The sequence below is a fragment of the Perna viridis genome, chromosome 12 (assembly GCF_037379345.1).
Source record: "Perna viridis isolate PV_CMFRI_1.1 ecotype Kerala chromosome 12, ASM3737934v1, whole genome shotgun sequence".
Lineage (NCBI taxonomy): Eukaryota > Metazoa > Mollusca > Bivalvia > Mytilida > Mytilidae > Perna > Perna viridis.
In genome coordinates this window covers 36,983,981-37,010,931 of record NC_142456.1, presented here as the reverse complement: position 1 = coordinate 37,010,931, position 26,951 = coordinate 36,983,981, and the positions used below count along the sequence as shown (strand labels likewise).

The window sequence follows — 26,951 nt, the reverse complement described above, 5'->3', positions numbered from 1 at the left end:
TACTTACCTTGAGTATTATTCATATGCCAATTCTTTATAACATTTTAAACATTTAAAATCAGTCCATATGCTTTTTCCATTTCAATGGGGCTCAAGCAGGAATAAATAAATTCCATTTACCATTAGTGGAGGAAAAAGACAATTTAGCCCATGAAAATATACATCTGTAAGATTTGGATGTTGATTTCTAAGGTGAAGAAATTTTTTGCATACCCAAAAACTTTTTCTGAGCCTAAGATGTCACAAAAGTCACATTTAATGAACATTGATCGTTCAAACTGCGTCACAAAATTTGTTATTAAAAAATAAAAACAATGTCATATACTTGTGCAAACACTAAATTAAATTGATAATTGAATCAAACTTGAATTTGATTAGATTCCCATTACCTTTTTAGTAACATCTCTATTTTGACTAGCATCATGCATGAAAACTTTTAATATCTGTGGTACTATCTGAGGAAGGTAGATCTTAAACTCAGTACCAAGAGCTGACACAATCTGTTCTACCAGTAGTATTATTGTATTCTGCATCTGACTATTAGGGGTCCAGTAATCCTAAAAATGGAAGTATACATATGACACATGTACCAAGCTTTGTAATTGGATAATTTTTAAAGTGATTAACCTATGAACTCAAGTGGACAAATGTGACATGTATCAAGATTTCTAATTGGACAATAATTTAAGTGATTTACCCATGAACTCTGTGGCCTAAGTTTCTTTACGGATCTTTGGGTTGTTTATCTGAAATGTCCATAAATGGCCAAAGATTCAGAAGTCCTAATATACATCATATTAAGTTGATTAGTTCCAAGTTTCAATATCCATTAAATATGATTTATGAAAAAATTCTGATACTTTTTAGATCTCTATTGGGTGTCTCTTAAAAAGGTAAATACAGACTTGTTACTTACCCACAAAATGAATGAATCTAAAATCTTAGCCAGCATAGGTTTGTTTTAGCTTAATTTAAGGAAATAACATATATTAGAAACTGGTCAGTTTTGTGTGATACATTGAAGTGAAATAAGGTCATTTTATATACATAATGTTCTACAGTAAAGTGTCTTAATTTTTGTTGAACTTTCATAAAGCCTAAGCAATGAAGCACACATAAGATGCGTTCAGAGTACATACATTGGTACCAATGGAAAACACCAAATGTTGGCAATGTTTTACTTACACCAATGGTAGACAACCTAGTCAATTGTTCCCACCGATGGAATTATTGGCTCTGAATTACATGACCATTAAAATCTTAACCTTATTTCAATCTGCTTGTGTTAATGGTAGCATTATTGAAAACCAATAAAAAAAAATCAGTAACTGGTTCAAAAATCATTTAATATACCTAGTCCCATTTGAAAACCACTAACAAATAATGACAATGGTAGACTTAAGTTACCATCAAAATTTCTCTGAATGCATCTTTTCATTTTTCTGGAATAATATCCTGTGCCTACATTGTATGTAACACATCAAGCACATTTCAAACCATGCTTTCTGATTATATGAAGAAAGATAGGAAGGTAAAGAAGATGTCAGAACACAGACATGATTTAAGGTAGCCACAAAAATAGACAAAATGGGAAGAAAATATATAGCACTTTAAGATTTAAAACAGGATTATCCAGATTTGGAAAAATAAAACAATTCTGTTTTAAAGCAAAAGAAAATCATGACTGAGAAGGAAAAAAACTATTTCTAGCTATGTTTCTTATAACAACTGAATGAAATAAGTATCAATAGTTATACAGGTGGCTATCAATAGTTTATGAAGATATTGTACATTTAATAATAAAAATGATTGTCAGCATGAAGTTGCACAAGTTGTTGTTCTAGGTATATCCCTATTTGTACAGGAAGCTGATTAAGGGGTTAATACAATGACCCCATTCTTCACTTGAAAGTCACATGGTATTGAGTAGGACCTGTAAGGTTCACGTGCAGAAAGATTTTAAAGGTACATGGCTCAAATCTATTCAATCTTATTCACAGAGGACCATTAATACAACTTATAGTGAAAAATGTAGATTCACTAACATTTGTTTCAGGCCTAAAATTTCATGAAAATTAAAACTTACGTTCTTTTATTTAGTTATTCCTATTGTTATATTTTGCATTTAAAATGATAGCTGAATCCTACCATACAAAAATTACAAGTTATTTTGTCACATTTAAGTCATCATGATGTCATCATGATGTCACCATATACTGTTTTAATGTAGTTTTTTCAAAAATTTATTATTTAACTGAGAGGTTAAGGGTTATGTCTTAATCCAAATAAATATAGAACACAAGCTATGAACAACAGAATATTTTGCCATAAGTTGAATGATTTGGAAGGCTGTTGTATCAGTTTCAGATATTGACACACGTATTGTAAGTTTACTAAATAAAATTGATAGTGAGATAAGATCATTGCCCAGCTGTAATTTGTCTGAATTTCACAATTTACTTAATTTTCTTTTTTATCATTCAGCTGTCACTTGACATGAAACATTTTCTAAAAATCTCCTGTGACCTTGACTTCCTTACTTATGACCTTGAACATAGTGAGTGACAGACATTAAATGTGCTGGTTCCCATTACCCTATTCTTTTATAGCTCTTTTGATAAGGAGATTAGTAGTAAAATTAGTCAGGATTTTACAGCACATACAAAGACTCTGTTCAAAGGACAGAGTTGGCCTTCCCTTGATTAAGGATGTAGATCTAGGGTAAGAGACATAACACTTAAAATTAGTAATATGTATCATATTCAATTTCACTAAAGCCTATCAAGCTTTCATTTGAAACAGAATGAAATCAGTCGAAATTCCTTTGATGCTTACACGAGATTGATGTAAAGTACTGAATACAAACATTCCAATGATTTTTAAGAGTTGTGTCCTTTACCCTAGGTCTACCTCCTCAATTGATAATCCGCTGATAAAATGCACTAGGTTTTTCACTGGACGATTGACACTTTTACTTCTAAAAAGTTATTTGAATCTTTGTTTGATAGAAAAATTAAATCTCTTCGTCAACTGTTCAGTTAACTACCTACATATAAAGAAATTCATCAGCTGATTGACACACAACCAACAGAAAGCCCAGTCTATCCCATGAACATTGTCACTGAATGTGCTATAATTCATAGATTAGAGGAAATTTAATTTAAAGCTATGAAGATGAAACTTAAATATTGAAGACATACAGACTCTATACCACAATCATGCAAATGTATTCAAATGTAACATTCATGTTATTCAGGTTAAATGTATTTTTATGCATAAATTCATGTAGATCCCCTAATGAACCAAGAGTACAATACCTCAGTATATACCTCAACAATTAATACACCTGTACAAAGGCTGAACTTATCTAACTCCCTAATGATACAATATGTTTCAAAATTGACTGGCCAAGAAAAAAGTATAAAAAAAGAACTATTGTGTACCTTATGCATCCAAAACTCCTGAAAATACATGCAAATCAAAGTTCAGGCACAAATTAAATAACTCAAATTGAGATACTTTTATCTACATAATTTTTTTTTTAATTTCAAGCGAGCTACCGGTAATTGTCCAAATTTGAGTTAAAGAATGATAGGACAAAAATTATCAAATTGAGACTTTTAATGGAAGTGGACCCATTGTAAATAAATATCTTGGAATTAGACAAAACAATCATTTCATCACATTTAAGTTTTTTTTAAATATTGTGAAACAATTCTTCTTATTACCATAATGAGAAACCTGTTCAAATTCAAAGTAGAAGAATTTGTTTGATTTACACTTTTTTCAAAATGTACCGAAATTGATGTGAAGGGAGTACTGAATGTACATATGTTTGTGAAATAATTTTTTTTCATTATTTTTCAGGAATTAGTTTATCCAAGTTACATTGTACAAATATGGAAGTACATGTAAATGAGAGCTTCAATATTGTTTATAATAAGTTTTGCAAGTGAGGCTTAATCGATAGAAAAAGCTAATAAAGAGCAGCTAAGAATTTTTAGAGCACTTCAAAGCTTATGGGCTGTACAAAACAATATTGACATCACCACTCTCTGGAAACTGTAAAACAGCCACTAATGGCCCTGACTATAACATTAGTTTTTATTTCAATGTATACAAAAACATATTTGTCTATGTTTTACAATTTCATTTTAGTGGAGTTCATAAAATTATGAAATTTCCAGAGTGACATGATGCAATTATAATAAATGTTAAAAAAAGGATTAAAAAAGAATTTGACATAATCATAACAATCTTGATGTAGACTAAAGACTTCATTTACTCATCAACTATATATTTTAATTAAAAATAATGAGTACAAAATACATGTTAATTTCCTTAATGAAATAATGGAGGTGTCAACTGTTTAAAATGACCAAAAAAATCTTGAAATAAAGTGTTATCAATAAATTTTCTAAATAATTTTTTTTTAAAACTACCATCCACATAGTTACAGAACTATCCTAGGCTCAATCTGTCTAAAGTACAAAAGCACAAAATATTCTGTACAATTATATGTAAGGGCCAATTTGGACCCTTTATGCCCCAACTACTTTATTACCTACCTTTATCAGTTCAAATATATCATCCAAGTAGTTCCTAATGTGCTGCTTTACGATGGATATGATCACACCAAGCTGTTGGAACAGGAACTGAGAAAGCAAAAATTAAAATATAAATCTTGGAACAGGAACTAAGAAAACAAAATAAATACCATATCTTGAAACAGGAACTAAGAAAACAAAATAAATACCATATCTTGAAACAGGAACTAAGAAAACAAAAATTAAATACCATATCTTGAAACAGGAACTAAGAAAACAAAAATTAAATACCATATCTTGAAACAGGAACTAAGAAAACAAAAATTAAATACCACATCTTGAAACAGGAACTAAGAAAACAAAAATTAAATACCACATCTTGAAACAGGAATTGAAAAAGCAAAAATCAAAATCATATCTTGGTTTTTGCTATTGACATCACACAGTACACAGTCAGATGAAAAATCTACAGAAAAAAAGTCATTTTGTAATGGATAATTAATCATTTGCAGAGCTAAATATTCATTTTACCTCCAAAAAATTATAAATTGAGAAGAGTAGTTTGCCCTTAGGTAAATCATTTGTACTACCTTTAAATGGAATTATGAATAATTTTCCCAAAGATATGATCAATAAAACTTATACTTTGATTCTGATGGTAGAAACAGTCAAATTACAATGTCAAAGTGAGTTTTTTTCTTACTACCCAATGCCTGATTCTTACAGAGACTAGTCACTTACATCTTTGAAGCTAGGTTCTGCAGTCCTGATAACATTCAGGTAAGCAGGAATAACCTGCTGAATGTATGGAACACATTTGATCCCGACTGACTTAAATATAAAGGTTATCGCCTGAACAACCATTGAGTGATGCTGGGATAGATTAGGGTCACGGATTATCTTCATAAGTGTTGCTATGGCAATGGCAAGATAGAATTCTTCGAGGGTTGACGTTGTGCTCATGTTAGCCAACATTTCACTAGTATTTTCTACAATAAAAGTACTTAGTACAAGTCAATAAAATTCAGACACTGCCAATATTAAAGTGATTCATGGTGTAGAAAAACCCACCGAACAAACAGTGGTTTTTCAGTCTACATATGCTATATTTTTACATATCAATAATCATATCAGATCTGCACTTTCAGAAAATAATACATTAATCTCCCACTAAAATCAACCAAATGAAACCAAATCAAGAACGATAACTCTTCCAAAGTGTTAATTTCATGTACAATCTGTATAATATTTATCCCAAAAGAGCAACAACCAAATGAAAAACTAAGACTGGTCATGAGATCAGTAACTGTTTCTGAACAATAAAACTGAATTCGGTGGGTTTTTGACATACATGAATCACCTTCTGTCTGAATTTTATTAAGACTGCCACTTAATAACTGTGCTATGATGCATGTTGTAAAAGCTGTTTTCCAACTTATCTTGCAAGCAAAGAAAAAACGTGAAAATGAAACACATTGAAAAAGACGATTTGATATCATATAGCCGGATGTTTTGGTGGGTGTAAAAATGTCTACAAAACATTTTTGTTTTCTAATTTTGGTGGATGAAAAGTGCTGTACTAAGTACATGTACTTAAGCCCAGAGTCCATATTTGGCAGAATTTATTTTGGCTTTTTTAGACAGACTGCTAAAATATGCCCTAATAAGCATCCTGTGAAAATTACCACTATGTGGTGTTATACATCTGAGAGAGAGAGTGAAACACAAAAAATTAACTTGTCTTAAAATAAGATTGGAAAATAAGAACTGTTAATGCATTAATATTTGTGTTGTACTAAATTAAAACATCAAAAATAGGACCTGCAAAATTGATTTTTAACACTGTATAACCCTAATCATTGTTAGAAACTGTGAAAATTGATACCATCAAATATGTACACTTGAAAAATCTGCAAAAATTAGTATGTTTACAGATCTATATGTGGCTAACAGTACAAAAAATTAATCATGTATTTTAACTAATGCCAACACTAATAGCCTATATTAAGCTAGATTGGTAAGAGGATCACATAACAATATTCTTACTTCTAATTAATAATATTTATGTTAGTTTATCACCCCTTTCAACAATCCAACAATGATTATTTTTCTCCTGCACATCTACATATGACATCCAACCTAAATGTAAAGTATCATCAGAATCAGTAGAAAGGCTGAGAAGGAGTTAACATGGTACATGGATAGATATGTGGACATGATGATACAAAAATACCCCTCAACTTTCAATGATTTAACAATAAACATTGTTCAACTTGTACAGACTCCAACTTGGGAAAAAGGTGAAATTCACCAAAGATGGACTGTACATACATTTATTCTACTCCATACCTGGCTGAGAAGCATCCTGATTAGCTTTACTATCAGATACACTATACACAGCTTTTACTTCAGACTTCTGAATAAGACCTAGGTTCATTTTGTGCTTGTGGGGATCTAAAGCTCCAAGAAGACCCAAAACTCTGATAACCTGAAAAAAAATTACTGCTCTTATTTTTAGTAACAATGACCTTGACCCTTGAAATCTTCGCCATTTCAACACCTGTTCTCCAATTCTTTTTTATTTTAATAGTCCAAGAATCAAACTAAATTTGTGTGATAGGAACTAGTTCCTGGTACAGAAACAGATGGATAACCAAATCATATAGCCCTAGATAAACCAATATGTGACCTAATTGCTATATAACAGAGTAAAGCACTCCAAAAGTCATGAACTTTGGATCAAGCCATTTGTGTTGACAACTTCTATATACAGAATAATAGCAGATATAAGTCAAGACGTATTGAGATTTTCATAACTGATGTTTTTTTTCTATATATTACAAATATCAGACATATTGTTGTCATTGGAAATTGCCAATATATTTTCAAAATCATGGTAATGGTAAGCCTTTCATTAACAAATAATACCAGGTACTTTTACCCTTCTAAGCTAATAAAAAGCATCTCCAGAATTAAAAAAAAATCATCCATTTTTAGGAAACAAAATGATGAAAAGTACCTCCTATGTAACCAAAGGTACATACATTGCAAAAAATAGATGAAATACCTGCAGCGGGATAAAACAATAAAGTGGTCGATGAAGCAAAATTATCCATTACCTCTCTCCTGATTCCAGGTGATTGCTCTGTCTTTAAGAAAGCCAGAAGTATATCCAGTAGTGTTGGATATTTCTTGTAAGGCTCTGTCACATATCCAGTAGATTCTACCAAGTGTCCAAGTGTCCACAGTGCTACCTGAAATAACAATCATCAAAGTTATGTTTGGGACATTTGAAATTGGATGCTTACCCTATCAGTGCACCTGGTCCATGCTCCCAGATTTCAGTGGAGCCCAAGTTTATGATTTTCTTTTGTTACTTTGTATGTATTTTTTTTTAATTATTTTATGTTCTTTGTTGTGTGTGTCTGTATTCCATGTCTGGTCTTTGTCCTCGGATTACATTCTTTCGACTTCTGCTTGAATCTTGATAACCTTGATTACTCTTTAAACCTAAAAGACTGTTTCACAATTCCATCATCGATCCTTGATCAGTCATCAATCAGTCAAACCAATGATTGCTTTCATTTTACATCCTGTACCTACTACACATGTAATAATGGATTCATATATTTTATGGAATCATTTGTTGTGTATTTCCATTTTACACAAATTTACTCGTTGAAACAATTCTATACATAAATTTAATTACTTTTACTTTACAATTGCATTTTTCAATTAAATACGAAATGTGAATTCTGAAATTTTCATAGACTGATCATCAATTATTGTACATGACAAAACTCAGATCATGATCTGTTATGGTCATAAGTAATCAATCCATTAGATAATCATTGGTCATTGATCAGTTATGTAGATCAGACTGTACATGTATTGTCTTAATGTATCATGTCTAATTTGTCTATCCATAAGTGGTGTACAGAGGCATAGGTTCATACATACCACCCCCTCCCCTGATTTTGTGTGTGTATAAATGATACAGTATAAGACCTCTCTAATACATTATTCAATTAATTCAATTTGATGTCAAAGGAAATCAGGGGTACATCATCAAACAAACCTCTCTTTTCTGAAGAGATGACGAGTCTTGTAACATTTCTATAATGATGGGTAACAGTTCATCCATTGACTTCCTCATTTCTATTCCACTGACCTGTAATAAAGTGATAAAAATTGTGGTATAAAATGTGATCTACAGGTTTTCTTACATGTAATCAAAGTTACACCTGATGTACACCTCAAAATGTTCAAATCATTATGTGAATGTGTATTATGATGACATAACTTTGTTTTTAAAGAATAAAAGCTCAATAAACATTCTGACAAATGGAGAGATTGGCAAACAGACAGGCAGAAATACCATCTAAAAATACTGTGGGCAAGCTCACAAAGAGAATACCCCCTGCTTCATATCATACCCAAATTTTATATAAAATTTCATCAAAATCCTTTGAGCAGTTTAGGAGGAGTTGGGCTATCAAGGTTGTAAAAGTTGTAACATGTAAAACCCATAATATGGTTTATCTTCCTTCACAGTCTGCAGACAGTATATATGTTCCTTCATGCAAGTCTACAAATCAAGCAAAATCTATCTAAAAAAAATCATCACTTTGAGTGGTTTAGAAAGAGTTGCGCTTACAAAGTTTCAACAAGTAAAATCTGTAATTTGGATTATCTCCCTTTAGAGTCCTCTGTCAATATCAATATTCCTTCATGCATATCTACAAATGATGATACATAACCTTCCAATTAAATTTCATCAAAATCCATTGAGCAGTTAAGAAAGAGTTGCACTTACAAGGAATGTAGACAGATTGACAGACAGACAGACGGGTTGATTCCAAAATACCGCCCCCCCCCCCCAAACTTTGCTTGTGTTGGGTATAAATAACAGACATACATGTAACCCGTCTTACTTAAAGATCTATAAGATTAAGCATCTTTTTTTTTACAGAGATTAAAACTTACAGAGAAAAGTATGAAATAATTTTGTTACAGATGCACAGGACCACAAGTGTAAAGAAAATATCAAAAATTAAAGCTCACCAAAATAAAGTGCAGACATTTCATAGTTAACTTAAAATTAAGACTGAGAAAATTAAATACCCCTTTTAATAGAGCAAATTGCCAAATTTCACATCAGCTACAATTACCCCGTGTTGTGGGGTGATAAGAAAGTACAAAAGTGCAAACCCCCCTTTTTTATAGACATTATATTTTTTGACCTGGGCTTGTTCACCAATAGCAGCCAACACACTGATAGTCACTGAAGGGTTTGGATCAGGTTCTTTTAGTTTTGGTATCAGCACCTGAATAAAATACAAACCACAAACATGTCAAAACTATTCCTCAATACTGTGAATTCATACAAATACATATCTAATCATCATTTTGGATTTTCACATCCGATTCAGACTGGATTTATGGAGCCAACCAATAATAAATGGAAATTTTCAATTATGAAGTAAACGTATGGTAAAAAAAAATAACATTAAATTCCAGGTTTGAACAAGTTGAATTCCATTTTAGAGCAGAAGAAAACCAGGTCTGCTTATTCTATTTACTGACCTTAAGTATAGGTTCCATGTAGGGCCTGATCAATCTGGAGGCATTTGCCACAAGGAGTCCCAGCATTCGGGCTGCTTGTTCTTTATTTCTGCCAACTCCACTATGTTCTAACTCAGTCAGGATCTATAGTATTATAGTTATTCAATCATCCAGTCAAAATTAAAAAGAAGACTGAAGAACTATCAAAACACAGTAAAACCTGTTTAAACAGAACTTTTTGCCCCAGACTTAAGTCAAATCTTTGAGCCTCACTCCCTTCATTTTTATGCATTTTACTTTTCACCTTTAAAATGGGACTATTTTTCACTTATTTAACATTCCTTTCTATTTCAACCAATCATTTTGTTTTGTTTAGACTGATGTTGGATTCACACAAAACACACTGAAATTGATATGGAAGAGTCTGGTTTGGTTCCAAACTTTATCTACGGTTGGTTTAGACAGATTTCACTGTAGTTGTATCAGAAGCTTGTAGAAATATTGTAATTCACTTCCTGGTTGACTTGCCAATGATTATGTCATTTTTAATCATTCAGTTGCTCATTGTTACTTTGTGTGTATTATTTTGATTATTCTATGTTCTTTGTTGTGTATGTCCGTTTTCCCTGTCTATTCTTTATCCTTGATTATATTTGTTTGATTTCGAGTCTTGAACTCCGTGATTACTCTTCCAAACATTTGTTTTTGTAGATTCTATATGAATAGAAACTTATTTGAAGATGTTGAACGAGCAGCAAAATGGCTTCAATGAACAAACCTGAATTAGTGTCTTCCTCAGTGATGGCATAACATAGGCAGGATTTTTGCTACTCAATCTTCCAATCATACAAATAGCCAGTTCTCTAATCTCAAAAACTTCATCATTCAGAGCAACAAACAAAGCACTAAGGTTCTCAGCCTGTGCTAAATGTGGGTCAAATCTCTCATCCAGGGAACCCAATACACAGAACCTAATGTCAGAATCTGAAAGACAAATATTGTGATTATTGTGGTCTCTAATTTCTAATGTTCTTCAGATAATATCAATGCACTTTTCTTGACAGTGGAAAGGAAATTCAATAAATAAAAACCAACATTAATCCTTTTTGTGCAATTGGTAAGTAGGAAAAATTAGTATAAATTTTTTCTTTATTCAAATTTTGTGCATTGGAAAGCTGGCAAATATTTGAACATTTGAAAACTGTTACACCAACAGTTGCTTCAAACATGTGTTGTAGTTACCCATATACATATACTTTTTTTTGCTACATTTTTTCAGCCTGTCCTAAGTCACAAATTTCTAGCCTCTGTATGTCATGTTTTGTTTTCACCTTTAAATAATGTTTGTGTGACTTGAGTACATTGGGGCAACTCTTTCACTCCACCTGTGTATAATGACTTTTTGGGGACAGCTACAGTCTGCCCTGTGGTATGAGGATTTTTTTCCATCATTCATTGAAGACCAAAGGGTGGCCTTGGACTAACATTTTTCTCTGGGTGGGGTTGTTGTCTCTTCAACGTATTCACCATACCTATTCTCGTTATACTTTTCGACATATTCACCATACCTATTCTCATTATACACTTCCACATATTAACCATACCTATTCTCGTTATATTGTAATTGTACTTATTTTACCGAGTATTGATTTTCGTGATTATTGGATTATTCGTGATTATTTTGCAGAAATCGTAGTTTTTGTGTAAAGAATAATGGTAGAAATTCTCTTTCACATACTTATTTTTCACAGATAGTACATGACTCTGAAATTTGTCAAAATAAGTATCGCGCGAAAATACTTTGAAATACGATTACAGCAATTTCAATTTGAGTGAATGAATACTGTTTCAGTTGCGATTCATAAACAGCTTCTTGCCTACATATTCTATACATATCTTTTGGAAATTAAAATAAGATTTTTTAAGTTTTAACTCAGGTTGTCTAAATTCATATATCAACACATTGCTTAACTTGTCTATCAGACAACCTTTAGAAATGACGTCAAGTAAATACCTGTATCAGTAATGCCCACAACCAATAACTTGTGTAGAACCTCTGCTACTGTGTTCATGGCAGCCATGCTGACTTGACCTTGGCTAGAAGCAAGAAGCTAAAACAAAATAATATAAGGTTAATTCTTAATTATTTAATATCAGATGTAACATGCTTTCTGATTGAATAAAAAAATTTGTCCATCATCTTATAGACCACATTATGTTATGTGGCTGTGGCGTCATCAATCTTTTTTGATAATTTACTTGTTTAATTTAGATACTAAAATTGAATTATAAGGAATGAATGATATATTTTTTTCAGTCTATTTGAAATAACCTCAATCATGTGGTGCACACTAAATAACCTGTGTAGCAAGTTATTTTAAAGTGTGCACCACGGGCATTGAGGCTATTTCAAACAGAACAAAAAAATGTAACAGTTGTTCCTTAAATATATCTTTCCTTTCTCTTTTACTATTACATCTACTAAGTTCATGATTTTTTTAAACAATTTATGAATAATTTACATCTGTTTTTCTCATCTACTACATCTATTATATGCTGAACAAACAAGCCTGAAAATATCTGTCCAGTTAAGTAAGATTGAAGAAGGATTAAGTGTTTTATGGATAGAAAGAGTTGGGATTAAATAGTCAATTAAAATATTCTAATTTGTACAGATTGTTTTAGGTCTTTTAGTCAATATTTCACATAGGGCTGCAAGAGAAGCTTTGACCCATTAAAGAAACTCCGCTATGAACTACACAAAGATTTTTTAGATATAAAGCTGATAGAAGCAACAGCCGACAGGAAAACATCTTAAATACATTGTGTAATATCAGTATTTAACCAAAAATACATCATGTACATGTAAATATATTTTTGAAGCAACAATTTGCATACTAAAGTTTTCCAACTTTTCATGATTTAAGTTTGAAGTGAAATGACATTATGACATTAAGCTAATAAAGGTTTCTTGTCTTGAAGCGAACCAACCTTCAACAAAAGAGATAATTTAGGTAAACTTACCTTCAGCAAGGGAGATAATAGCCTGGCACATGTTCTGACTGCCTCCATTCTGATTTCTTTTGATTCACTGGACAAGTAATGTTCAGCACAATGCTTTACAAACTGAGTGAGTGAATGACCTACAGAGTTATTACAGTACAATTTTTAGGATAATGAAATCAAAATGTTATCAAAAAGTAATCAACACTACACCACCTTTTCACCTAGTAATCAATTACCTGTCAACAAATCATGCAATATCTATGCAAACTTTCTTTCCTTTTTAACCAATGAATCAAGTGCTTTCTTATTTTTTTCAGTGATAATACATGGAGAATACTTTAATCTCATTTTCCTTTCCACATTTCACATGATTTGGTCAAATTTAAAAGAATTGTTATCAATGTAAAATCAGTGTGTCCACATGCTTGAGGTTAATGCCCTTTTTTCACTTCTAAGGCTATGGAATATATTTTAGATGAAAAAATGCATTCCAATGTCTTCTTGTTCAGCTTTAAGCTTTGAATATAGTTCTACAGCTGATTCCTGTTAATTGCATAGCCTAATTGTCAGAAAAAATATGCAATTAATAGAAATATGGAATTCACAGAAATTATCATTTCAAAGGAAAATACCAAATATTTCCAATGTTTAAGTGGGACATATTCTTATATCATGTATAATTAGATTCCTGCAATAGTGTCTTTACATTATGACACAATTAGAACCCTAGTTCAGTCCTTGTAAATGGTGATACCGGTCAAATTGATTCAGCTTATTTTTTTACAAAACTTGGTCACTAACAAAAGTGGTAAACATTCACCAAGTAAAGCACTTTTTATATAAAATTTAATGCAAACTTGTATATACAAAGACAAATGAGAAGTGTTGATATTTACCAAATAATGACCATTTACCTTCAAAATCAAAGCTTCCAAGGGTCCTCAGTGCAAGTGTAACACTAGTTGTATCATGAGTATCAGTTGGAGACATGGCGCCTAATGAAAATAAATACATTGAAAACAAGACAGAAATTCTGTAAGGTTGTTTTATCTACATTAAAACATGTTACGATCTTCTTTGGTATGTGTGCCTTACTTTCTTGCCAATTCATCAGATTTGTTTATTTACATGTATTATCCATTCTGTATAATGCACATTTTTACTTAATGTTAGTCAGATCTATAGGTGGAAATACAAGAATTTCTAAAATCAACTGCATTTATGCTCTCGAATGTTCAATGAAGACCCAAGGAGTGGAGGCACATGCAAAATGTTGTTTTCAAAATATTTTTCATCCATTTGAGGTCATGAACTAATGTTGAAATGGGTGTTGTTTTTTAGTTTACAGAATGATAAAATAAAATGAATTCCATAGAAAGCACAACATTTTTTAAAATAAAGGGAAGTAACTCTTTGATTTGATCATAATTAACTTGATTTGTTAGGGAACTTTGAACATGTACATTCTGAGTAATTGACCCTGAGTCATCCACTTTTGGTAAAAAGAAATCCTTTGCTTTAAATTTACTTTGAGCTTACAACAATAAATCAACAGTTTACAAAAAACAGTTTAGAAAAATTTTAAATTTAATAGACAAGTAAATTAATTAATGTCTGAATTTATATAATTCAGTAAAAGTGTGTAAAAATGGAAAATCAAGACAAACTGATCCTCAAAATATATACACTGATTGTTGGTCACATGATGTAAAAAAGAGGTGATCACTGGTTTAACAGATCGATGACTGATTAGAAACTGATTTGTGATCAATGAACGATTGCAATTATAGTTGCATGGATTGGTTCAGGTACTGTATAAAGACCACCCATCTTTTAAGACCATGAATTTGCTCTTCCTTGGAAGTTCACTTTAGTTTTGCGCTCCCTTGGAAGTTCACTTTAGTTTTGCTTTCCCTTGGAAGTTCACTTTAGACAGGTTATACTATACATGAGAAATTAACCTGAAGCAGGCAAGACTGACATGGGACTTTTAGGAGCACCTGGATGTTTTAATTGGCGTCCCATCAGGACTGTGGACAGAATTTTCAGCAATCCATCCTGAATATCTTTCTTCAGTAAAGTAATCTGAGTAGCCAGATCTCTGAGGGCTGCTGTCAGTGCTGGACTGTAATATGAATAGTTTTAAAAGTATTATAATCTATGAAATCAAGACTGAAAGGAAATTTTTTGAAAAAATAATTCATACTTGATTTGCAACATGCATTTTGATTGGTCGGTTCTCTTAGAACAAACTAAATTATTTTGTATACCTTCCTTAGGTACAGTGATGTCATTAACGTCATCATACCCATTCAAACTTTTTGATATCAAACAAATTCTTAATATTTAGATTTTAATCCATTAGAAATAAAATTAAAATAAATGTTTCAATTTTTTGAACAAGTTGTATGAAACGTGGTATGGGCACTTATACTTTTTATAAACTGCTTCATGATTCATACATGTCATAGCCACGGTAATGAGAATAGATTATTTCACTTCAGTATTTATTATCTATAGTAAATAAAGCGTAACATTTTAAGTAGCACTCCAGCTAAGAATCATGCAAAATGTGATACTTAGTTGGAAAGCCTACATATTTTTATTTTTGATATTTTGTTTAAAATGCTTTAGTAAACAGAAATTAACATTTGGTTTTTCTTGTAACCCATGCTCATAGGAGATAAAAATTATATAGAATGCACTGTATACTTCAAAATCAAGAAAGATAACTCTGTAAATGACACTCAAATACAATAGAATCTGTTGGATTTTCAATGTTGATTATCTCCTAAGAGCAGGCAGATTTGAATGAATAATTACACATTTCATAATATACACCCATAAAACAACTTAATTACAAAAATAATAATATGTAGCCTTATTTTGGGTGTATCACATTTTTCAGATTTTGCATGATTCTTACAAAGACAGCTACTTAACTAGTTACTCCAAAAGGCTTTGATTGTTCTGTTTACCCAATCAACAGTTTTTATTATTGACCGGGGCAATTGTACTGTCCTCATATTTAACGGTACTTTTCCTTCAATTTTCATTGGCGTATCAAAATCCAGATGTATTCAGGGTTTATCCTTGAATAACGTTAAAATCTGAAACCATGTGATCAGACAACATTCAACAATAATGGTCCCGTAATTTATTCATGGGTCGGGAAAACATCATTATGGTTCAGTATAATCATGATTAGAATCCTGGTACAGGTTTGTGCAGGTCGTGGCCAAAGGACGACAACTGCAGTGAATTTCACATTTGATGTTACCCATTTTTAATAGGGCTTAAAACCTTTTCAAATAATGACACAAGGTGCCCCACTTGTTCAAATTCGGGCATAAAGTGCCCCTTTTTGCAAAAATAAAAAATATTAAAAAATACAACACCCTTTTAAGTTCTAGATAAAACACAAATACAGATCAAACATTAAAATCTACCCCATCTCATCACTTCTATTTTATTCTCAAATGAAATCAATAATCCCGAAAAACTGTATTTTGGATTTTGTAGAAATTTGAACTTAGCCTGTATTTTTTAATACTAAAAAAAACTGTGCAAGGTTTCATACTAATTTATAGATACGTTCTCAAATTATCATCTGGAAACAAAATGGGATAGAGAGACAGATGACAGTATATAAAAAGTATTTCCTGTAGGTTGTCATACCTAAGACCTGTAGCCAACATAGAGTCCAACAAATCACGAACATCTTTAACCATATTACTTCCAACAGCTCTAGACAACATGCTTATACAGGTAAATACTGCTGGATCAACTACGAAACTCTTAGATTTCCTAAAATAGAAGAGTAATACCCTGTTCTAGATTAAAAAGAAACATGTATCAAATTAGGGCATTAAAACAAGGCAAACTTATTTAGAAAAAGAAAATTTTAATAGTACCTAAATAGAACAAAAATGCTTTTGTAGTATAATTTATAAGTTAAAGTGCTCATTTCTAAGAAAGAGGAATTAATCTATGAATGCATGGAGTTCTACTAGTACAAATGTACCTAGAAAGCTATGATCAACCTAATTTGTTCTCAATGACTTATTTTCAATAAGAAATTAAGGCACCACTAATTTTCAATTTGTCATCATATAAAAGAAAACTCACTTGACAGGTAAGTCTTTGGGAGGGAGAGAACTCCTTATAACTTCCATAATCCTGCCTAGATGTCGAGAGATATTCTCCTGTACTGCTATTGCCATTAGCCCTATTGCCTGGAAACCTGCCGTCCTGTCCTTAGGATTCTTCAGTGTTCCCAAAAGAAAGTTCACTGACTCTTCTAAGTAGCTAAAAACACACAAAAATTTCCCTGTATCCTCTAAAACAATTAGGAATAAAAACTATACAGCGTCTAGATTCTGAGGTTTTGATAGTGGGTTTTATCGTCACAAATTGATACAAAGTAAGGCCAAAATAAAAAATATCCTAGATTCTCATCCTTTCACAAACCAATTTTTCCACCATCCCCAAAAAATTCTAATGATCAATTCAAATCATGTAATTGGGTTAACATTTGTCAACAAAATGCTGAATAACTCTGAAAAAAAAATATTTTGATAGTCCGAAACATTTCAACTACATATGTTATTCATCAACCTAAACATATGAAAAGTAAATGAGAAACATACGAGAATCATATAATGCAATTTTTTCAGTTCCCGTAATTAAATTTCCTACTTACACTTTTGAAAATACATCTGGACTGAAAGCAGCAACACGTGGAAAAACAACCATTAACACTTGCTGTACATACGGGTTCCTACTAGTTCTGTACCGTAGTATAATACTACATATCTGAAAATTAAAGAATTTAAGTACAGATCTCAGTAGATATCAGGCAGGATACAACCATCAACACTCGCTGTACATACGGGTTTCTACTAGTTCTGTACCGTAGTATAATACTACAAATCTGAAAATTAAAGAATTTAAGTACAGATCTCAGTAGATATCAGGCAGGATACAACCATCAACACTTACTGCACAAACGGGACATCTTTCACCAGTTTGAGAAATTCAAGTCCTTTTCATGAGTGGAGCATAGCAGAACAAGTCAAAAGACCAAGAATTTCTCTAACCAGTAAAAATATCTGTTTCTTCCATGAAAACATATATATTTTGTTTGGTTCTCCTAAAGAGTGCCACTGTTTCTGGAAATATGGTATCAAAGCCTGTGTGACCTAGTCTTATTCGGGTCATCTCAACTAACAAAGGGCCGCTTCCAGAATAATTTAAGTACAAATCTCAATATGTATCAGGCAGGGTTTAAAGTAGCTGTGATATCCCTCATTTTTCAGAAACTTAGTACAAATCTCAGTAGAAATCAGGTGAGGTTTTAGATACATATGTTTATGACAGGATTCAGTTTGTCAAATTTATTATTATCAAAACCAACAAAATAGACATAATTTTCTTTAACTTATTTTGGGTTCAATTTTCAAATTTACAGTTCCACATGCAAACATAATGGCTAACAAGTAAATGTTAGAAAATCTTTTTGTCTAAAACGGTCCAACACTTCAGTTAGAGTGTTTATACCTTTTCATAGTTACGAGAGATAAGTTCCTTGCACGTGCGACTCTCATACAGGATATTTTTGGCTGGATTCTGATTGTGACCAGGTCCAAAACTACTCAGTGGTGATGATTTGTTCTGTAACTGTTGCAGTGCCATTACGCTACCCATAGACTTATGTCGATGCATCTCCTAAAAAAAACAGAGTACTCTGCCCATAAACCCAATACTCATTGCTTTTGAGGGAAAAGTTTTCTTTATTTCATCAGAACAACTGTATGATTTTTCCAACATCTCATTTCAAGTTTGAATGACTGTCACTAATCAGGTCAGTTATGATAAGGTCATAACATTTGACAGCTATTAAAACTAGAACGACAATGTTCAAAAGATCGAACAGGTGTTATATGGTCATACAGTGAGAAACATAGGCCATTGGCATTACGTAGGGCAGATTTCTACAAAGATCACTATAATAAACCACTCTGTCCCAGCTAGTTTGTAATAAAATTGGTACTTCTTTTAATTTTGTATAACAGGGATTCTTCTGCAAAAATAATTTTTATTACAAGAACCCATTACAATGGTATTTTAATTTTGTTGATTTAGAACCTAAAAATACATGTAATATAATGATTTGTCTGAATAACAAGTAAAGGATAAGCAGTTCCTGACACACCTGTTTCCTTATATTACAACCTTGAGAGTTCCTGACACACCCCTTTCCTTATATTATTACCTTGGCAGTTCTTGACACACACCTTTTCTTATATAATTATCTTGGCAGTTCCTGACATACCCCCTTTCCTTATATTATTACCTTGGCAGTTCCTGACACACACCCTTTCCTTATTTTATTACCTTGACAGTTCTTGACAGCCCCCCTTTTCCTTATATTATTACCTTGACAGTTCCTGACACCCCTTTTCCTTATATTATTATCTTGACAGTTCCTGACACACACCGTTTTCCTTATATTATTACCTTGACAGTTCCTGACACACACCCTTTCCTTATATTATTACCTTGACTGTCTTTTCATGTAAATATTGCTGATTTGTAATTTCCTCCATCTCCATATGTAATCTCTGAAATAGAAAAAAGGACAGGGTCCAATATGGTCACAGTTGTGGCTCTACCTAAAACCTAATGTTATATTTTACTGGAAAACTTCAATGGTCTAACAAAATTCATAAATTTTAGAATCCACAAATCACAAAGTTTACATAAACTATAAAAATTAATACCCACAAATAAACTACCTTGAAGGTAACAATTCATTGCAATTGATAAAGTCCTATCACATTTAGTGTTTAATTAGGACAGGATGACACAATCACAGAAAATAAGGCACATAAGCATGTATTAAAAGAACTAAAATAGCAATACTTAGTAAAGCTGGGGTAATCTAATAATTTGTACGCCATTTTTTTCAAGAAACAATTATTGAATGCTGATAGAACTTAACTATGGTAGACTAAGTTATAAAAAACTGTTGTCGATACTCATGATCCTCAGAAGGGCCAAGAGGACCACTGAAAAGTGGTGAGTATTTTTTTTTTGTAAAATAAGACATTGCTTAAAGGTTTAGAAATGGTTATCCATAAAATATTTTAACACTACGTTGAATAAAAATACAAAGAATAACATGGAATCACTATTTCAAAATTAACCATAGGGACTTATACACAATGAGTGTGGTCTTAATATTTATAACTGTTGAGAAAAGAGATTATTATAATCATAAGAAATAACCATGCATAAAAGAATATATGAATATTATGTTTCTTTCTAAACATGCATGAAAACTTATAAAAACAGTTGCACCAAAGCACAGTACAGTAACCCCCCCTTTTTTTAATAGGCATTCAAAGTCCAATAACTCTGAAACGTCAAATCTACAAACAACAGACAAATATTGTACCACACAATTATACAGGGATGATTTTACAAGGTCATCAAACAAAGCAGAAATAGGCAAAATCTGAAATAAATAAACAATAAAAAAGAATCGCAACGGTAAAATCCGGATTTCAATTAGCTGAATTCCTCTAAAAAGTTGAAAAAATCATCTCTGATTATATAAACCTCTAAAATGTATGTTGCATGTTTGGATGGACAAACTGATGAACAGTGATACCAGTATACCATAATATGCCAATAAAAAAATGTGTGATCCAAAAATAAAAAAAGAAGAAAGTAGCTTTTATTAAATCTAACATCAGCAGTGATCTTGATAATGGAATTTCATTCAATTATTCTTTCAAGAAGCAACTTATCAACCATTTGTAAGAATGAATGCTCTTAATATTAGTAAAGGCATTTCATTAAAGAATTAAAAAGATGAATTTTAATTTTCATAACTCTAAATTAATGTAAATATTGTACATGGTTGTACAATGTACATGTATCTGCATAACAACCAGTTTTCTTAGTCAAAGAAATATGCATACATTTAGATAACTAGTTTATTTTTTTCACAAGCTGCAAGGAAGGTTTTAATAATAAAAATGGTGATGCAGCACTAAACCAAGACACTATCTGAACCTAGAACCATATTATTGGAATTTTCGTGGACATCTAAATTACCAGTCAAATTTTATTAGACTTATCATTTTTTTTAATTTATTCACTGCATGTAGGATCTAACAACACTCCTTCCTACTTTCTACTCTGATGACCTTTTCAGAATCTGCTTTTGAAATCATGATAGATGAATTCTGATTGGTTGATCAGAAAGGTTATCAAAACAGAAAGTAGAATGGAATGTTGTTATATACATACCTGTTAACCCTCCCACATCAGGGGAGACGCCCACAAAACCTTTAAAAAGTTAAGAATCTCCCACATTAAAATATAAGATTTGTAGGAGTTTTTTTGGTTAAAACTACTATATTTTCTGTGAAAAACACTTAAAAATTGAATTTTTACATAAAAAATTGCTTTTACATAAATATCTTCATCATAAGATTGTGTCAATGTAAGAAGGGGGTGGAATCCTCCACAGGAACTGTTACAAAGGCTAACAGGTATGTAAATCCTACATGCAGTACCTAAATGGAACAATTGATAGGTCTAATTTTGTTAATCAGATTGTTAATTAATTTTAAAATTGGACTTTTATTTACATGTTTGACAACAATAAATTTTAAATTCTAACATTACTGAAAGTTCTACTCATTACATTAAAGTAATTATTGGTACAAAGCTACATCTGCATGTATATCACAATTTCATTGTAGTTCATGTAATTTTATAAATATAGTGCTATATCTAATTATTTCTTGAAACAAATAAATATCACTTAGACACACAAACACACGGCAAGATTCATCCTCAATCCCTTAGTTGTGATATATACAAGTATTTAAAGTATCCGTTTCAGAGCAATTTATCAAAGTAAAACAAATATCTAGGTTCATTTAGTGCCCTGCTCTACAGATTTGTAAATGGATTTGTGAATAGAAATTGCATCCCATACTTACATGCCAAACTAAAATCCCCTGTTAATCAAGGTCAAAAATGTTTTTTGTGATAAGAACAACTTCAAGTTCTCATGAGAATAAACTGTAAAATGAGACATTTTTAAGTGTGTAGCCAGCAGTCTTCACAGTAAGCTTTTTGATTCACATGCCAAATTCATAGATGCCAACCCTTTTTTTTTTGATACAATCAGAAAAAAATTTGAGTTGTCTGTAATTTGTCACCTAAGTCAATGAGTTTTAATGATCATTTAAACTCAAATTGACATCTTAGATTTGTCTATGATGAAAACTTGTTTCGTTCACAAGATTTTTCTTAACCAAATCGATAACATTTGTAAACCTAAACACACTGAATGATTCAAAATCCCATTGCACTTATTTCAAAGGTATCTGTGAAGTGTCGTAACAATCAGAACATGTTTTCTAAACCAGGAACAGCTCTGACTGGACGCAATTGGAAATTGTAAATATTAAACATTTTATTAATTTTTTGTATAGATATTACCATCTTGTTAAGTGGATTTTTTACAGGCCCAAAAGAACTTTTACCAGTCTTGCCTACTGGTTTATTGTGAAGACTGTGACTGTTAATACATACATGTATTTATCATTTTATTATGTACAATTTTGGTTTTTATATTTTCAAATTTATATGGAGAAGTCTGATCTTCATTCAACAAGTAAAATACAAGTAAAATCTAGTAATCAAAGTAAGAGCTACATAAGTTTCTGAAATAGAAGTTCTGAATATTACATTTCAAATCCTTCACATGGCAAATCTAGTATTATCTGACAACTGATGTACATTTCTAAGTAACACAACAAAAATGACAAAAGTCTTTTCAACAATGGACAAAAAGGATAAAAGATTACAAAAGCTTACATTAAAAAAAAAAGTTTTCAGTCTAGCATAATAAATTCAGAAATAATTGTGAATAGGTCAGAAAATTTTGAACATTGAAATTTTATCATTATTTTAAGCAAGTATTTTCTGGACCAAAGAATTAAATCATAAATTAATCTTAAAAGACAAAACTGTAATACATATACATGTAATTAATGCACACAATTATGTTTGAATTTACAGTAAATGCACAAGGTAGTAAGGGTTTTCAAAAGCACTGCTTTTTTGGTGTTTCTTACAGTCATATGAAAGAAATTATGTCAATTGAAAATTCAAATTGGAATTTTATTTAGGATTGTTTTTAATTTTGGCCAAAAATTGAAATAAAACTATATTTGGGACAATTTAAGCTTCATGAACCACAAAGCAGTTTTTAAAAAAACCTAAATTGTCCCAAAGTTGGTCATGCATTTTATACAAGCATAGCTTGCTCAAACTTTTTAAAATCTTTATTCAATTCCAGTTCGAATTGAGATTTAATCCTCCACCAAAATATCATTTAGTTTCAGATTATAGACTAGTTACCTTAAATGGTATAACTGAACTAAAGTAGCTTTTGTTGCCCAATCAGAAGGCTTAATACACATTAAATTACATGTATTTATGTTTTTTAACTTTTAAGCAAGGGCACTATCATTTTGGCAAAAATATCTACATGCTTCAATTGGGTAAATGATAAACAAACATATTTTTTAATATGGCCTACTGCTGTATGAAAATTTGAAGAAAAAGGCCAAGAGAACAATAATCTACCTCTCCTTCCATATTACTGCAGCGTAACAGTTCATTGATCACAAGTAAAGAGCCATGTGCCCAGTCATCTTTGGACAATTTCTTTTCTCTGCCTGTGGACTCATCATAGGGCTTGGCTGCTTCATCAAAACAATGCTGAATGATAAAAAAATAACAGTTAAAAAAACATTGAAAATTATCTAAACCAAAAGCCTTCCTAGACATTAAAGATCAGACAGTTTACAAAGGTTAAATATACATTTAACTTGATATGAAGATATTTATGGTTTGGTTTAATTAAACTGAATAGACTGATTTGAATGAACATATTTGCATTTTTGATTACTTGATGTAGGCATTTCATTGATGGAATTAACAAGGTTCCTAAAAACCAACACAAACCCTACAAACAACTTTACCTACATAAAATATGTTTTAAATTTAAGTAATAAAATACTATGATTGATTGATTGATTGATTGTTGGGGTTTAACGTCCGAGCAGCTATATTTCAGCTATATTCAGACGATGTACATGAAACGGATGATAAAATGTACATAAAATGATGATGAAATGAAAAAAGGGATGGGACACAAGGATAGTAGGGTCGACAAATTTTGATTGCCACTAGAAAAAGGGAGGGATGGGTGAAGTCGGGCAATTTAGCCTCCAGTGGCGGAGCGCAAAGGTTCCTACTCCTATCGAATACCACAGCAGGGTTCTTTAACGTGCGAGGAACGTGGCATCTTTCCCAACACGGTGCACTACTATGGTTTGCGGTCAGGTTTTCCGTATTATAGCCTGACAACCCCAGCATGTAACACGCCAGGGGTACCCCATTCCACCACCTGGGGCACACATCCCAGTTGCTCTGTGGGCCCCGGCTAGGTTTCTGAGCACTATTTAGTCGCCTTTTACGACAAGCTTAGCGCTGCTGCAGGCCTATTCTTTTAACACCCGTACCTGCATGGGGCAATAAAATACTATAATATGTACTAGACTCTAAATGCATGTAGTTCATGTCTCCACCCCTGTTATTCCAAAAAATCCAACCAAAGATGTCTCAAAAATTGCACACACCCCAACCACCACATGTCATTAATTAATTAAGATCCCTTAATGTGATAATTTTCATCCACATAATGTGTAATGAAAATATAATAAAAAAGTAATCATGATTACACCACTTTTTTATCCTGTAATCAATTACATGTGATTATTTGTAATCACAATTTACAATAATTACTGATTATGTGTGATTACTGATGAAAGTGTAATCAAAGCTGATTATGATTACTGATTATGATTACCAAATCCCTGTCCACATTATATTAATCATACCTTATACCACTGTGACTTCTGTACTGCTTTAGTCTCCCTTTGTGATGTTACTACCAAAGCAGCTCTCATAGCTGCTACTGCCCCTTCTCTTAAGACTGGCTATATAAAACATTATTAATAAAATAACAGAGTAAAATTGCTTAAATTCTTTGCCAAGAAGAAACCATACATGAATTGCTGTTCATTTAATATGGCTAAGAAACAATAAATTAACTTGACATTTACAAAATGAAAGAGTGCAAGACCAAAATCAATACTATTTTATACAACAGTTTCTAAAATCATTATTGATACATTTTGTTTATTAATCTAATAAAATCTCTATTCACTTTATATTTGATTCCAGGAGGGTAAACAATAATTTGGTAAGTTGACAGTTGGTTATAATGCACCAGAAAACGTTCACAATCAGCACAATACACCATGCTATCTCAGAACTATTACAGTCAAACCTTGATGTGTTGAACTTGGAAGAGTATCAAAAGGTGTGTTGAATGCAATTCAGAAAAAAAAATATTAAAATCAAACAAAAATAAATGTTTTTTTACTGTCTGTCACCATCTGCATGATTTTAATGTACATTTTGTAGATCTATATATATGATCTTACCTTTGGATCCCTTACAGCCGCAAAAATTACATCAAAGAACTGTTGAACTTGTTGAAAGAAAAATGTTGGTGTACATGTCGCAAGCTCTCTCAAAACAAGCACCTATTAAAATAGATTACATGTAGATATATCATGCAATGATTAAAATTTCTACTAGTCTTAGGTCAAGTAAATTTAAAAGGTAGATTCTCATCCAACTTCACAAAAAATATGGGGTGAGTGGGAGAATTTTATTATTTTATTTTTTATTTCTTATTTCCTAGAAAGGCAAAATTTTAACCAGGCGAGTGATTCAGGCTCCTGGGAGTCTCTTGTTTAATATCCTTCTTGTCAATTTATTAGGGGCGGGAAGGGTTGAGAATCTACTATTAATTCTATTTGGCCCAACAGAGGATCAAATGTAGTTTTCCAAAGTCCAGGACCCTGTATGTCTTATCTAGGCCCTTTAAAATTTCATTCATAGAGGACTCCAGAACCTTCAGAAGACTTTTCCTTTTCCTTAAGTGGACCATTGATTTAAAATTTGATTAAGTCCAGAACCTTTCATTTGTAAAAGTAAATTTGAATCCCTGGTTAATTAGTTATCATTTATAGGAAAAAAGGACCTAGAACATGTGGAATAGTGACTTTCAACCAACTCCATGGTTTTATACTTGTTATATATAACGTTTACATGTAATTCTTTGATCGGTCCTTGATTGTTATGTCATGCTGGTTAGAAAATTGGAGGTTTTATATTTAAGTAAACATATGAGGGATGGGGAAGAGACTTTATTCTTTGTATATGGGTGGGTGTTCAGGTCTCTTGACACAACAGAGAGTTTAAAACAAAACATCAAAAGAACTTCTATGGGTGACTCCCCTGGTGAAAAAGTGCCTTCCCCGGGTAACTCATATCTTTAATAGAACCCATAGTGGTATACATACCTGTGAATTGGAAAAGAAAAAGCAATGGACCAGACATGCTAACTCTTAAAAATTGAAAAGTTTACTTTGAAAACCTTAAGAATGGCACAAGAATATTAGAATAAATAGCATATCAAAAAATATATAAATTGGCTACTTTTCAAAATATTAAGTGGTATATGCAATAGCAATACATCACCCGTGTACCATGTCTACAATGAATCCTTCAATGAACTGGAAACATATACTTGTCTTACAACAAGTGGACTATTTTAAAACAGATTTCAATATCAAATGCACTTTGCGTACATGGTAAATAGAA

General features: G+C 31.7%; 1 protein-coding gene across 7 annotated transcripts in view; it reads right to left on the bottom strand.

Annotated features, from left to right (window-relative positions):
• Nucleotides 1-26,951, bottom strand: part of LOC148602178 (serine/threonine-protein kinase mTOR-like) — a 62,506-nt gene that overhangs the window by 30,325 nt on the left and 5,230 nt on the right. For 2 of the 7 annotated variants that reach the window (XM_088556901.1, XM_088556903.1), the window contains exons 4-26: nucleotides 25,724-25,825; nucleotides 25,115-25,213; nucleotides 23,796-23,930; nucleotides 22,139-22,156; nucleotides 19,679-19,741; nucleotides 18,678-18,845; nucleotides 17,821-17,933; nucleotides 17,247-17,426; nucleotides 16,797-16,925; nucleotides 15,080-15,243; nucleotides 14,033-14,113; nucleotides 13,137-13,255; nucleotides 12,127-12,223; nucleotides 10,891-11,096; nucleotides 10,134-10,256; nucleotides 9,791-9,874; nucleotides 8,626-8,718; nucleotides 7,667-7,801; nucleotides 6,897-7,035; nucleotides 5,289-5,536; nucleotides 4,569-4,655; nucleotides 3,444-3,461; nucleotides 390-557 (exon numbers count right to left, since the gene is read on the bottom strand). In XM_088556901.1, the coding sequence (XP_088413027.1) occupies nucleotides 390-557; nucleotides 3,444-3,461; nucleotides 4,569-4,655; nucleotides 5,289-5,536; nucleotides 6,897-7,035; nucleotides 7,667-7,801; nucleotides 8,626-8,718; nucleotides 9,791-9,874; nucleotides 10,134-10,256; nucleotides 10,891-11,096; nucleotides 12,127-12,223; nucleotides 13,137-13,255; nucleotides 14,033-14,113; nucleotides 15,080-15,243; nucleotides 16,797-16,925; nucleotides 17,247-17,426; nucleotides 17,821-17,933; nucleotides 18,678-18,845; nucleotides 19,679-19,741; nucleotides 22,139-22,156; nucleotides 23,796-23,930; nucleotides 25,115-25,213; nucleotides 25,724-25,825 (2,769 nt within the window). The remainder of the gene's footprint in view (nucleotides 1-389; nucleotides 558-3,443; nucleotides 3,462-4,568; nucleotides 4,656-5,288; nucleotides 5,537-6,896; nucleotides 7,036-7,666; nucleotides 7,802-8,625; nucleotides 8,719-9,790; nucleotides 9,875-10,133; nucleotides 10,257-10,890; nucleotides 11,097-12,126; nucleotides 12,224-13,136; nucleotides 13,256-14,032; nucleotides 14,114-15,079; nucleotides 15,244-16,796; nucleotides 16,926-17,246; nucleotides 17,427-17,820; nucleotides 17,934-18,677; nucleotides 18,846-19,678; nucleotides 19,742-22,138; nucleotides 22,157-23,795; nucleotides 23,931-25,114; nucleotides 25,214-25,723; nucleotides 25,826-26,951) is intronic. The other 5 variants (XM_088556907.1, XM_088556905.1, XM_088556904.1 and 2 more) reach the window with 5 other exon arrangements.